We start from the raw sequence: 12,725 nt of genomic DNA, 5'->3' as shown, positions 1-12,725 counted from the left end.
TATCATACACCGAATCTCTCTCTCTCTCTCTCTCTCTCTCTCTCTCTCTCTCTCTCTCTCATACACACACACACACACACACACACACACACAACACAGAGCGACTGATGTTGTAAAACATAATAAAACTGCAGAGCAACGCTGAAAGAAAATACGTACGTTGTACGCTTTCGAAAGAGCTGCTCAAAATGATGACAGCCACGGTCACGACAGATCGCAGAGAGAGTTGTCAGTTTCGACGCAGGCATTCTAGCATTCCACGATAACGACTTACAGATCGCTTCAACCCTGAGAATAAATTCCGTGCTGGTGTCTCGTGGACTGATCTCTTGTCATGACCCGAGGAGGAGGAGGGCGACGACAAACACGTCACTGGAGGGCAGAACGGGCTGCGGCGGCTGTCCCTGCAGCTGGGAGACGGCTGGGCAGCAAGTGTCAGCTCCCGGGAAGGCTGCGAGCGAGTGTTCGGCCGACGTTTTGTAGCTGTGTGCAGATGTAATCGACCTCTCCTGAAAGTTCCTCTGTAGGCTTCTCCACCACCTAGTGCATGCTTCTCCCCTTAAGAAATTACTTGCAGCTAAACAGCATTCCTTGTAGGTACGAAATGTGTTGCGACTTAACTTGCGTTAGGTATCCTCAGTGCCACAGTAACAGAATTGTGACTAGTAAGAATGCTGTTTGTTAACGCATATCTGAGAAACATAAGGCAAGAAATAATCCTAGCATTAAGAACAAGATAATGGAAATGTGTTGCGTGTAGAAGACAGAGGATGTCTATAGCCTGACGTTTAAGGTCCAATGTTCCGCCAAGCAGTCAACTGTCAGTAGCGGTCATCTCTCTGTGGCTCTGTCTCCCACAGTGTCGCCAAGCAACTCGCAAAAATTTTAATTAAAACGGATGATTTTTTCCCACCAGAGAAACGATTTCAAACTGTTCGCGTCACATCTCGAAAAGTAGTGAGCTCACTGAAAAGGCAGCGTGCTTTTTTTCCGCTGTCGCATAGTGTTTGAAATGTATAAGCTTCGGAAACGGACTTTAACTGATAACAACTATCAAGTTTAAAGTCATCATCTCGCACAAAAATAAAAAAGATTCTGGTATTCACAAATGGGGTAGATCTCTATAATGTCTCTAAGCATGACAAAAATATGTTCTCGAGCTTAATTAGACCGAATGTCATATTTTATTCTCTCGAAGAAGGCGAAATTCCGCCTCCGGGAAAGTCCGCTACGTGAGAACTGCCGAGCGAACGGCTTCAAGTTAGGCTGTATATGTTTGGTTTCAGCTGTGAGTAACCGACACAAATAATTTCCCAAGGAAGGCAACGAGTAACTCATTAGCCTACTCAGAGGGCTGTAGCAAGTTTAGCAGATACCGGTTACGTGCGTCTTAACAAGGCATCACAAGCGACGAGTTAGATAAGCTTTACGCATAGGTACCGAAATTTTAACTCTTCTCCGACGAGAACAACGCACAAATCGACGTGAAGAATGTACTTTATGCTGCATATAAAATTCTTTTCAATCATGAGTTAAGGACTCACTATTGGTGAAAATTGACTTAAAGAGCTAACATCTGCACAGTGCAGAAACATCTTAAAACAGTCGTTTCTGGTGTTAAATCTATAATGTTCTCAACACATATCTTTAAAGATCTCGATATTTAGAAAAATCACAGTGCATATCCTCATTAATGTGCTTTCCAGTTTCTCAAAAAGTACAACAACATGCCTGAAGTTAGTTTCTTCAGTGACTGAAAATGTTTGACATTAATGTGTAATAGAATCAAATCCTGGTGCCCGTGTTTCGAGCAACTTACCTAGGCTTATTACATGTTTGGTGAGAAACAAGCTGATTAGGGTGATATTACATATCTTTCTATTGGCCATCTCCTCCTACTCCAGTCGTGCTTATTATCAGAGTGATTCTCAACGACGAATGTAAAATTAATCACACTGTCTCAGCACAGTATTTATTGTTAGGTTAGTGCCTTTCTTACCAATATTATAATATTCCACAAATTTAGTTCATTCTGATTTGTTGTCCTGTCGTGGTCTCCACGCCTCTTCACATCCTTTTACTGTGCTCCAGCCTCGGTCCCCCCCCCCCCCCCCCCAGTACCTCTATGTTGTTGTTAGACTGCCCTTCTTCTTCTGTTCCCTTCTTGTCTCTGCTGTTCATCGCTCAGTTTTCATTCCCATATTTACGGATTCACTACGTTTCAATAAAATGCACGTTTGTAGTTTCTTTTCTGGTCATACGGCTTTATCAGTGCGATCCATGGAGTGTGACTAACGGAATGTGATAAAAAATGTAAATCGACAGAATAATAGGGAAGAACGCCGGAAGTACTCTCGGGACTCGCCGTTTGTACTCGCGTTGGCAGCACCTGCAGTTAGTGGGTGTTAACACTTCTCTTGGTTTGGAGGAGTCAACGCTTTATTGATTTGTGAGTCGTAGAATTCGTAACTTTGGTAAATAAATGCAGTAAGCAAGTTTTATTTGGAAAATATATCTTCACCATTGTAAATACTCTCCAGTGGATACAGTACATTTTGTCCTCCATAATTCCTTCAGGAAAGAAATCGTGTTCGTAACGCGTGAGTAACAAGAAAATAGGCGCAGACGAAATAATTTCCGTCCTTGTTGGGTGAACCTTCACCTTGGCCAGCACGCTGTTGTGAGGCCAGTGTTCGTTGTCTCCTGCTTTTAGCGATGCAGCCACGTTCCTTCTCGAGTCGAAACGAGGTGCCGCAAGTCGTTTGCAACGTGCTTCGACTTTTCGAGTCACAACTTTTCAGTGCCCTCGTGTAGTATTTTTCTTATCGAGTCAACAAAACGGCAACCAAAGCTGACCCATCTTTATACACACAGCTGCAGCTACGTTATGTGGCGATTCGACGAGGTGCCCACAGTTTCAATCGCAGCTTACAAGTTCTTCTTCTTTTTCTTCTTCCTTCAAGGAGTGGGCGATTCGCCTGATCCGGTATGTCTCTGTTGCCGTTCCGCCTGCGAAAGCTGTCGACACCGTATGTGGCTTCTGAAGTTCTGTCTGTTCGAGCCGGTCGGTGTGGCCGTGCGGTTCTAGGCGCTTCGCTCTGGAACCGCGTGACCACTACGGTCGCAGGTTCGATCCTGCCTCGGGCATGGATGTATGTGATGTCCTTAGGTTAGTTAGGATTAAGTAGTTCTAAGTTCTAGGGGACCGATGACTTCAGAAGTTAAGTCCCATAGTGCTCAGCCATTTTTTTTGTCTGTTCGAAAAGAAGCAGGAAGAGCATGTTTAAAACATTTACTGTGCATGTGTGCTGGTCATGACATTTTCATTAGAATCTTATTCGGAACTGCAACCAGATGTGCAGCGTAACGACAATATTGCAGAAGTGATACCGATATGAACTATTTCAGTGTATATGAGACTTTTCCTTGTTTTGGTGACAGAAAACAGCACCCAGACATGATTCGTGTAGTTTTCGTAATACATTCGTCTCGGAATAGGGGTTTGCATTCTGTCGGTCAGCTTTTTCTTTTCGCGTCTGTCAAAGTCTACTGTTTTAAAGCTACGCAGTTGCAGTGGGGGCGCAAACGGCAGTGGTCTCAGTGCTGTAGCCGCCGCTGGCTGTCTGATGCCGGCTAACTTAAACAGGACTCCAGTTTACAGGTGAAACGAGTGCCGCCGTCGGCAGATGTGCCCTTAGGCTCCGAACTGCTTACAGTCGAATAAATCGTTCTCTGCACGAGGTTGAGACTGGTTGCAAGGTTATCCCCATCACTACGGTCGTATATAGTTCTGCGGAGTTGTTCCGCCAGAGCGGACGCCGCAGCAGCCGCCCGCCCACGTGCCAGTCAGTGCCTGCGAGGAGCGCGGCGTGCCTTCCCTATCACGCTTCCCTCAGCCAGCGGCCGGCGTCTGCGGCACCGGTGGCCAGGGGAGGGACTGGAGCCGCAGCGACCGCCCCGCACTCGTCTGCTCGTAATCGAGTGGCGGATGGTACCACTTGTCATTTCCTTTACTCTTCCACTCGCAAATACGACTGTCTGTATGCCTCCTTATGAGCCCTAATTTCTCGTATCTTGTCTTCGTTATCCATACGCAGATCGTTCTGCCGCTTCTCTAAACTTAATCTATAGAGTTCCTCGAAAAGAACGCCGCCTTCTATCCAGGGATTCCCTTTTGAGTTCGCGATCTCCGTAACACTTGCGTATTGTTGGAGCCTACCAGTAACAAATCTAGCAGCCCGCCTCTGAACTACTGCCGTGTCTACCTTCGATCCGACCTGGTACGGATCCCAAGCCCTCGATTATTACTCAAGGATATATCCTATATGCGGCCTCCTCTACAGATGAACCACATTTTCCTACAATTCTCCGAGTAAACCGAAGTCGACCATTCGCCTTTCCTGCCACAATTCTCACATGCTCCTTCCATTTCACATCGGTTTGCAACGTTACGCCTATATATTTAAGCGACGTGCCTGTGTCAAGTAGTCACTACTATTGATGCTGTAACCGAACATTACTTGTTTGTTTTTTCTACTCGTCCACATTAACTTACATTTTTCTACGTTTAGAGCTAGCTGCCATTCATCACACCAATCAGAAATTTTGTCTTAGTATCCTCCTACAGAATCTCAACTTCGACATGTTACCTTTAGTGCTTAACGGGACCGACTATAACGTATAAATGGTACTGCAAAATTTTTACAATCTACTTTCTAGAACGTTTTGTTTTAGCAGGAAAGCACAGTGTCCATAATGTACTAATAGTGTCTCCCGTAATGTTTACTAAGCGTTTTGAAATCGTAAGCAGTTCCGTAGTGCCTTCATTTTGCCTGTTGTGGTGCATTTGCCTTTTTAAGTCACAAAAATGTACAGGGCCTAATACAAAACGTACCGTATCGAATACACTAAAGGTATTATCTAATGCCGAGTAATGAAAGCGTAAAAATTCCGAAACATCGTTGAATGGAGAACTAATCTTGTACATCAGAAAATGTGTAGAGGGTGGTCAGAAATAGTGTGAGAAGCTTGTAAGCGTGTTGCAGGGCGGGTTGTGCTGAGAAATAATTGTCAAGAAAAAAAATGGATACGTCGCGCCGTTTGCGATTTAATTAGCACTGACCTTACCCAATCCGGTAGCTGTGCTCGCAAATTCAAGCAGCGTGCCGGTTTCCTAGGTTGCTCGCCTAGTTTAAATCTATCACTTCCGGGAAATGCACTTTTCGAAAAGTGGTAACTCGGCGACCTACAGCTGTCTGTACATTACCGCATGCACATGCTTGAATTTGCGCGGGCAGTGACCTGATTGGCTCAGGTCAACGCTAATTACGTCGGAAACGGTGCAACGTATCGAATTTTTTTGACGATAATTATTTCTCAGCACAGCCTACCCTGCAACACCCTTACAACCTTTTCACACTGTTTTCGACCACGCTGCACACGCCAGTTGACAAATAAAGATAAATAAAATAAAAGACGGTAATGTACCAGAGTGCTGTTACAACTGTTGGTTGCTACACGTTTAGCGGTAGGCCTATTTCGGCACTATCGCCTACTTCAGGCTATCTGCAACCAAATACGCCTCGTTAAAAGTTGTAACATTATAACTAATAACGATTTTGTTTTACTGTTTGCTAATACTTACTGTCGCTGTCGCTGTCTTGTAATCTTAGTGTTGCATAGGTCATTTTCAATTGCAGCCAAGTTTTAAAATGTGTATCGCAATCTCTACTAATTGCTGCTGTTCGCAGATGTAAGCTAGGAATTTTATCGCCGGCAGCGTTTTTGTTGTGGTTTTGACAGCTACGATTCACAGCTAATGCAGCGATGCTGTACGGTTACATTTTTTGCTGTGGATCGAGACTCTCACGGACTGCTGATTATACTTCCACATTACACGGCAAGACAACCGCAGTAGCCTTTGAACGACACGGCCACGCTGCACTGCAGCTGGGTACTTCTTTACTTAATCCGTGGTTCCAAACACACCAGATGAAAAAGGAAAATGCCATTTTCTGCGCTAGAAGAGTGGGGGGAAAGCGTCAGACTTGGAGGTCGAAAAGACGTCCTCCGCAGGACTGGAGTGGCGAGGCGGAGCAGGGCAGGGCGGCTCGTGCCGCCACGGCTGCGGAGCCGGGCGGGCGCCTGCGCCTCTCCTCGCCTCGGCCAGAAGTCGCTCATCTGGCCCTGGCCTACACTTGACCTAACCAGCCCCGAAAAAGTACATCTCGAAACACGGTTTCTACAGCTTTAGATTTCGCAGTCAATATTAAAAAAATAGAAAGTACTAAAGATATAAAACAAATCTGTTAAAAGTTTAAGCAAACAAAGTGTTGTCGATTTATCGTCGTTCCTCCACGTCGTGGGGTATTAAAGTGGCGGAAATATTCCTTGATCATTTTTCTTAATATACAACATTATTTTCTCAATCGTTCTGATTTTTCTTTTCCTTTCTAGGTACGCAGTTTTCAGTTTCAACCTAACATTATCGAAATATTAATTATTATTTGTCAAGATTTTCGAACGTCGTTTCCGTAATTTGTTAGACACCCTGGATTTAATCATACGAGGAAGTAATTTCAGACTGTCGAATAAAAAATGCGGCATCCAAAATGGTTCAAATGGCTCTGCGCACTATGGCGCTTAACTTCTGAAGTCATCAGTCCCCTAGAACTTAGAACTACTTAAACCTAACTAACCTAAGGACATCACACACGTCCATGCCAGAGGCAGGATTCGAACCTGCGACCGTAGTGGTCGCGCGGTTCCAGACTGTAGCGTCTAGAAACGCTCGGCCACTCCGGCCGGCTAAAATGTAAACAGTCCCAAACTTTTAAAATATTGTACCAGTTCCAACACGTCTCGATATTCATAAAAGATGCATCCTTTGAGGCCGGTCTTTTGCACGACAGAGACTTGGCAGTACATCGCGTGCCCGGGGATCAACATTTTCTCTCCTGGCTGCTCTCGTAACACACTTGTAGGGTACTCCTCGAGTCAGTGCGCACCGAGGCCTCGTCGACTTCCTCAGTCGACTATGCGAACCGTTGCTCGACGAATGGCGTAAAACTCTGCGGATAGCATCGACACTAGGAAAGATTATCCACGCCCTGTTTGACCGTCAAAAACTGCGGTTCCCGCAGAGACGTACAGTTTGGAATCATTCGTGTACAATTCGTACCAGCCGAGCCAGATACTATCCTATTTCGACAGTGCCGAAGTTCTCAATTCACTCAGTGTTACGGATCTTTTAGCTACGTGACTCTCATACACAGCACCGTGCATTTTTGTAAGAGATGTCGTTTGCTCGGGGTCGACTCCGTACCACGGTGCAGCTCGGCAGACGTCACTGCCAGAGGTAGAAGAAGCGGCAGTGACTGAAAATATCGTAACGATCGAACCCCATACTCTGGGGTTTGTAGTCTGCCACTTGCTGCCGACACCAGCCTCGGGCCGTATCTAGTCCCGTCGATTCAAGTAGTAACTAAAGGCTACAAGTCAAAAACTAAATGTAGAAGAATTTTTGCGTGTGCAGAATATTTCAGAGCAATGGCGTCATTGTCGACCCATTTTTTATTTTACAGTTATAGATTTTTTAAAAGAAACCTGTCTCCGACATTGGTGGTATAGCTATAATGTCTTCTCGAGTAAGCACGGAATTTGGTTTCATAGGTTTACAGTCGCAGTGCATCCTTCGCTATATATTGTCCTCTTTATTAATGTATACCTTCATTTTACCGTACATTATTTGGTATGGTATTTATTTCATCACCTTTCGCTGTCCTCGTTCGTTACTGTTCCCTTAACTCCAAGTTTCGCACTTAATGAACAAAATTCATATTTCAGTCCCCATTAAAATAGACGGTAAGGTATTTTTTAAAAAAATTCCTCCGTACTGTACATAGTGGACATCCGTTACGCGTGCTGCACGACAGCTCCTGACTGTGATTGTAATTTTCCCAAATATGCTATTTAACGCAAACATAGTGAAGTGAGAAAGAATGAAAGAAATATTTCAATCGTGGACACCGAGGGAAAAAAAAGAACAGTTTATCTAGTCGAGTAATATGTTGAACGTTCCGAGAAGACTGCAGACAAAATAGAGAGAATGCAGACTAATATACAACACCTGTAAAGAAAAAACAGGATGAGTGCAATGAGTGGAATATAAAATCAAATACTATGGGGTATCTAAGGCAACATGTCGCTTAGCGGCAACACTATTTAACTTGCGCATTCAAGAATTAAGAAGGAAAGCGAGAAAACGTTTCAGTATGGGACTAAAAGCGAAAAAGAAACACAGCAATATAAGGGAGAATATCGATTAGTGATGAAGAACATAAAGATGAAAGTGAGTATGAACATTTTAAAGGAGTGTAATGATTTGCAATAAATGAATTGAGGCTGGAACAGCGGAAGAAGTGGGCGTTACCTCCCACCTACAGAGCAAGATAAATCAAGGTGGGGAAGCAAGGGAAGCGTTTAGAATCAGATTAGTGCAGGCGAGGGAAGCTGTCGGAGATTAAAAAAGTGTGCTGGAACTCTGCCAGGAGCTGCACAAAGCCTGTGTCTGCGCAGCAGGGCACTGAAGGAAAATCTCAGAAGAAACTGGCGTTTTAAAAGTCGCGCAATAGACATCTTTTAAAAGAGTGTAGGCTACAGAGATGAATTGTGAAACCACCTACTGTGGGTGTCCAACGAAAGAATACCAGAATGAATAGTCCACTACTACCTAGGACGAGCAGAAATGTTGGCAAACCGAATTGATGAATCCAATAAATCCTGACTTCAAGCAGCAAACGAACCTAAACTCCGACGTTTGGTGCAAGAACAAGAACACAGGTCTGGGACCGAACTGCCAACCTTCCAGTTTATAGTCAGCCAGTCACCCACTGAGCCAGAGAGAAAATGTCGCAAACTGAATTGTGCACCTCTTCCCAAGACCGTGTCTAGTTAAAACAACTGCATTTGTTTCATTATATTTAAAAAAAAACCTAAAAAATCTATCGCCAGCACTGGGAGCACGCGACTACGTAACTCTTTCCATTCACTGCTCCATCACACGGCAGCACACGCGTCCAGCAAACTCCTATCCCCACCGTTAATGCCTTACGAAAGCGGAGCTGCAAAATTCTCTTCCAAGTAATTCCCCTGTTGACCGCCCCCCCCCCCCCCCAAAAAAAAAAAAAAAATAAAATAAACTTAGCCGCGCCGGGTTCGAACCTAGACCCTCCGTCACACACGGTAGCAACCCCGTTTGAGAAAGACTCGTACAAAACAGTCTCGGCGGTGGTAGTGGCAGCAGTGCGCAATTGGCCCACTGTCAGCGCAGATGTCCTGTACTCACCATGTCGTCAGCGAGAAGAGAAGTTTGGATCGGGCTGCACTGCGGGAAGCCTCGGGTCCGGACTAGAAGTGCGGTGGCGCGCGGGCCCGCCGGCAGTTTTTATCGGCGCGCTCGCAGATGGCGCGCGAGTCGCGGCCGGGTTTCAGGTGTCCGAGTTATAACGAGCGTGCCTCTGGCAGCCCTGGCGGCGGAAGGCGGCCGCAGCCCCGTATTCCAGGCCGAGTGGCGAACGTATCGGCGTGGCGGCGATAAGCCGTCACTGGTTTTGCAACCGAATTAGACGTCCCCCTGAACTAATCACCGCAACGTGCGCGCTAGTGGACGCGCGCGGCGGCAGCAATCGGTCCCGTTCACACCAGCTACCTCTCCAGAGAAATCCCGTAGCGTGTAATTTGCTCCGTTTCATCTTCGTGACTCAGGTGGCAGCGATTTGAACAAAATTTTTGAACGTACGTAAAAATTTCAGCACGTAAGAGCAATCTTCTCAAGTGTATGGCAAATCCCCACGTACGGGCATATCTGATGACGGCATGCCGACGGCTTCCCGCCCCCTAGGAAGAAATGCTTTCTTTACCCATACAGCGATCTCAATAGCGCAGTGTCAATTATGACGATAACAACGTAAAGACAACACGACAACCGACCCCTGGGCGTAGAAAATCTCCGAAGCGGTCGGGTATGTAAATCCGGACCCCTTCGTTTAGTAATCCGCCGCGCTGACCTCACAGCTGTTGAGGCGGACGAAGAAATTCTTCGCGAAGGGATCCCGCGTCCCGCTCCGCAGGACAATCACTGTTGTCACTCAGAAAAACGTCAGACCGTTTGGTGGACCTTGACTACACCCAAGTGTGCCCAGATCCACTTGTAGTGAAACGTCAAACTGTTCTGTCATTCATCACCAAACCACCGTAGGATCTCTGCCGGTCTACTACTATCTGGCGAATCAAACAAACGTATTCACATGAGTGCCGTAACACATCCATTGTGTGATTTGGCGACGATGCTACAAACTTATAGCGACGATGGAAAAGCCTAACGTATCAGTTTGAAGTGAGGGAGGCTCGTCCGGAATCGCCTTAGTCGAAAGTTATAAGCGAAAATTCCTTCTACGCCTCTGAATATATGTAGCGTTACTGTTGATGCTAAATTGTAGGGTAGGCAACATTCAGAGGTGATAGTGCGGACCAAAACAAGAAAAAAAAGTCGAGTGAACATGACCTCCGAATTCGTACTTGTTCAGAGGAAGTGACGTGTTTCACAGTATCGAAGATGAACCGATGCTCACAGCTCTTCATGCATGCGGTTTAGAGCCCGTGTTTACTGGACGTCTTTTTTCTCGTTGAGATCCATACTACCACCTCTGACAGTTGTCTGACCTACAATGCTAGCAACAACAGTACCGGTACCACTGTCGGAGGTGTCAGAACGATTTTCGCCCATAACTTTCGACTCAGTCGTTTCCGGACTAGCGTCCCTTTACCCTTCTGCATCGTCTCTGAATGTCTGTAACATCACTACGGAATCATGCTATAAATATTAACAAATTTGTCTCACCAGATGCGCACTGACGGGCGCAGTTTAGAGCCCTAAAACCACATCACCGCCGACATATCACCCGCCCAGTCAGCTGGTGCGGTGGTTTGGAAACTGGGCACGTTTTGGGAGGGGGGCAGGACTCCACTTCCCAGCCACGTCTCCCGATTTAAGTTTTCCGAAGGACATGAAACGGAAGCCATAGATGAGAAGGGAGTGAGACAGGTTTGTTGCCTGTCTCCAGTATCATTCGACCTGAACGTTGTCAAGGAGGAATTTCGAAAGGAAATAGTTTGAGGAGAGGAAATAATAACTGTAAGGTTTGCGCAGACATTGTAATTCTGTGAGAGATGTCGCTGCAAAAAGACTCGGAAGAGCGGTTCGAGCAGAATGGATAGGGCCTCGAACACAAGCTGTGATGTGAGCATCAAGAAAACAAAACCGAGGGTAATGGAATGCAGTCGAATTAAAGAAAGCGTCGGCGAGGGAATTAGATTAGGACGTGAGTCATTAAAGGATTAGATGAGTTTTACTATTTGAGTGTAAAAGAACTGATGATGGTCAAAATAGAGACCTTATAAAACGCAGATTGGCAATAGGAAGAATATCGTTTGTGAAAAAGAGGAATTTATTAACATCTGACATCAGTTTAAGTATCAGAAAGCCTTTTCTGAAAATAATTTGTCTGGGCTATTATTTTGTATGGAGTAAAAAGTGTCCTGTAAGCACTAAGGAACAACACAAGTGCATACACTAGTTACGTGGATTCTGATCATCACAGCTTGTGTTCAAAATGATCGCCGGCAGTGGCAACACACGCTTCCAGTTTAGTATGGAGCGACGGCTGCACACGTACTGGTATTCCAGCGAAGGTGTCCGAGTAGGCTGCAGTAATACCTCGTTGCATATCATCGGGTGTAGTCGGTATGTCCTTAGGGATAGCGTTTTTCAGCTTTCCCCACAGAAAAAAGTCTACAGGCGTCAAATCAGGGGAACGGGTCCTCTGCGTCCAATCCAACAATTTGGAGACAATCCGTGAGGACATGCACTATTCGCTGGACAGCCATCATGTTAATATCAGAGGCTCCTCTTAGTCTGCAGAGGAACGTCTTCTAGCATCCGTGGAAGATGGTCTGTTAGGGGGCTGCGATACTTGTGCGCGTCCAGTGTTTCTTCTATGAAAAGAGGTCCTATGAACTGATGGTTCACCATCCCACACCACACGTTTATATACTCTGTGGACGCTGACGTTCCACGTGATGAAGCCAACGGGGATTGTCAACAGACCTATAGTGCGTGTTTCGGCGGTTTACCTGAAATGAATGGTAAAAAAGGCTTCATTACTAAACAAAATAGATACCTAAGGAGTACGCTGTATTAATGCAAATGTACAGAAATTAACACGATCCTAATAATCGCTTCTATGCAGCTGTTGATGGAGAGAGATGTGACAGGGATGGAACGTATATCGATGGAGAATGCGTAGGATACTTGCCACTTCCTCGTGTGACTACGCGGGAGCTAATGTACGAATCAACTGCAGTAGCGCTAAGAACATTGATTTCTCCCTCTCTGTCGTCACTTGTTTCCTTCTGTTAAGTTGTCTAGGTGTTACATTACCACTTTCACTTAACTGGTTGAAGAGATTCATAAATAATTACCGAAATGGTTGGCATGTATTGGTATATCTTGCCACGTACACAGTACAAGAACGAACTGCATTCTTCCTACACTCTCCATACACAATGAGCATATCGGCTTTTTCCCAAGGAGCACACAGGCACACTGTAAGCAAACATAATCACAACGTATGTAGCAACTACGCAGGTTGAACGGCACCAACAAG

General features: G+C 45.6%; 1 protein-coding gene across 2 annotated transcripts in view; it reads right to left on the bottom strand.

The window, feature by feature from the left end:
• LOC126109848 (myosin light chain 1) overlaps nt 1-9,476 on the bottom strand; it is a 63,485-nt gene extending 54,009 nt beyond the window's left edge. For both annotated transcript variants that reach the window (XR_007523737.1, XM_049914914.1), the window contains exon 1: nt 9,347-9,476. Coding sequence is in view for 1 of the 2 variants with exons in the window: in XM_049914914.1 (XP_049770871.1) it covers nt 9,347-9,349 (3 nt within the window). In the remaining variant the exon portion in view is untranslated. The remainder of the gene's footprint in view (nt 1-9,346) is intronic.
• Between the last annotated feature and the right edge of the window lie 3,249 nt (nt 9,477-12,725).

Source organism: Schistocerca cancellata, chromosome 12 (genome assembly GCF_023864275.1).
Source record: "Schistocerca cancellata isolate TAMUIC-IGC-003103 chromosome 12, iqSchCanc2.1, whole genome shotgun sequence".
Taxonomy (NCBI): domain Eukaryota; kingdom Metazoa; phylum Arthropoda; class Insecta; order Orthoptera; family Acrididae; genus Schistocerca; species Schistocerca cancellata.
Note: the sequence above shows the minus strand (reverse complement) of the source record. Positions and strands in the feature narration are given on the sequence as shown.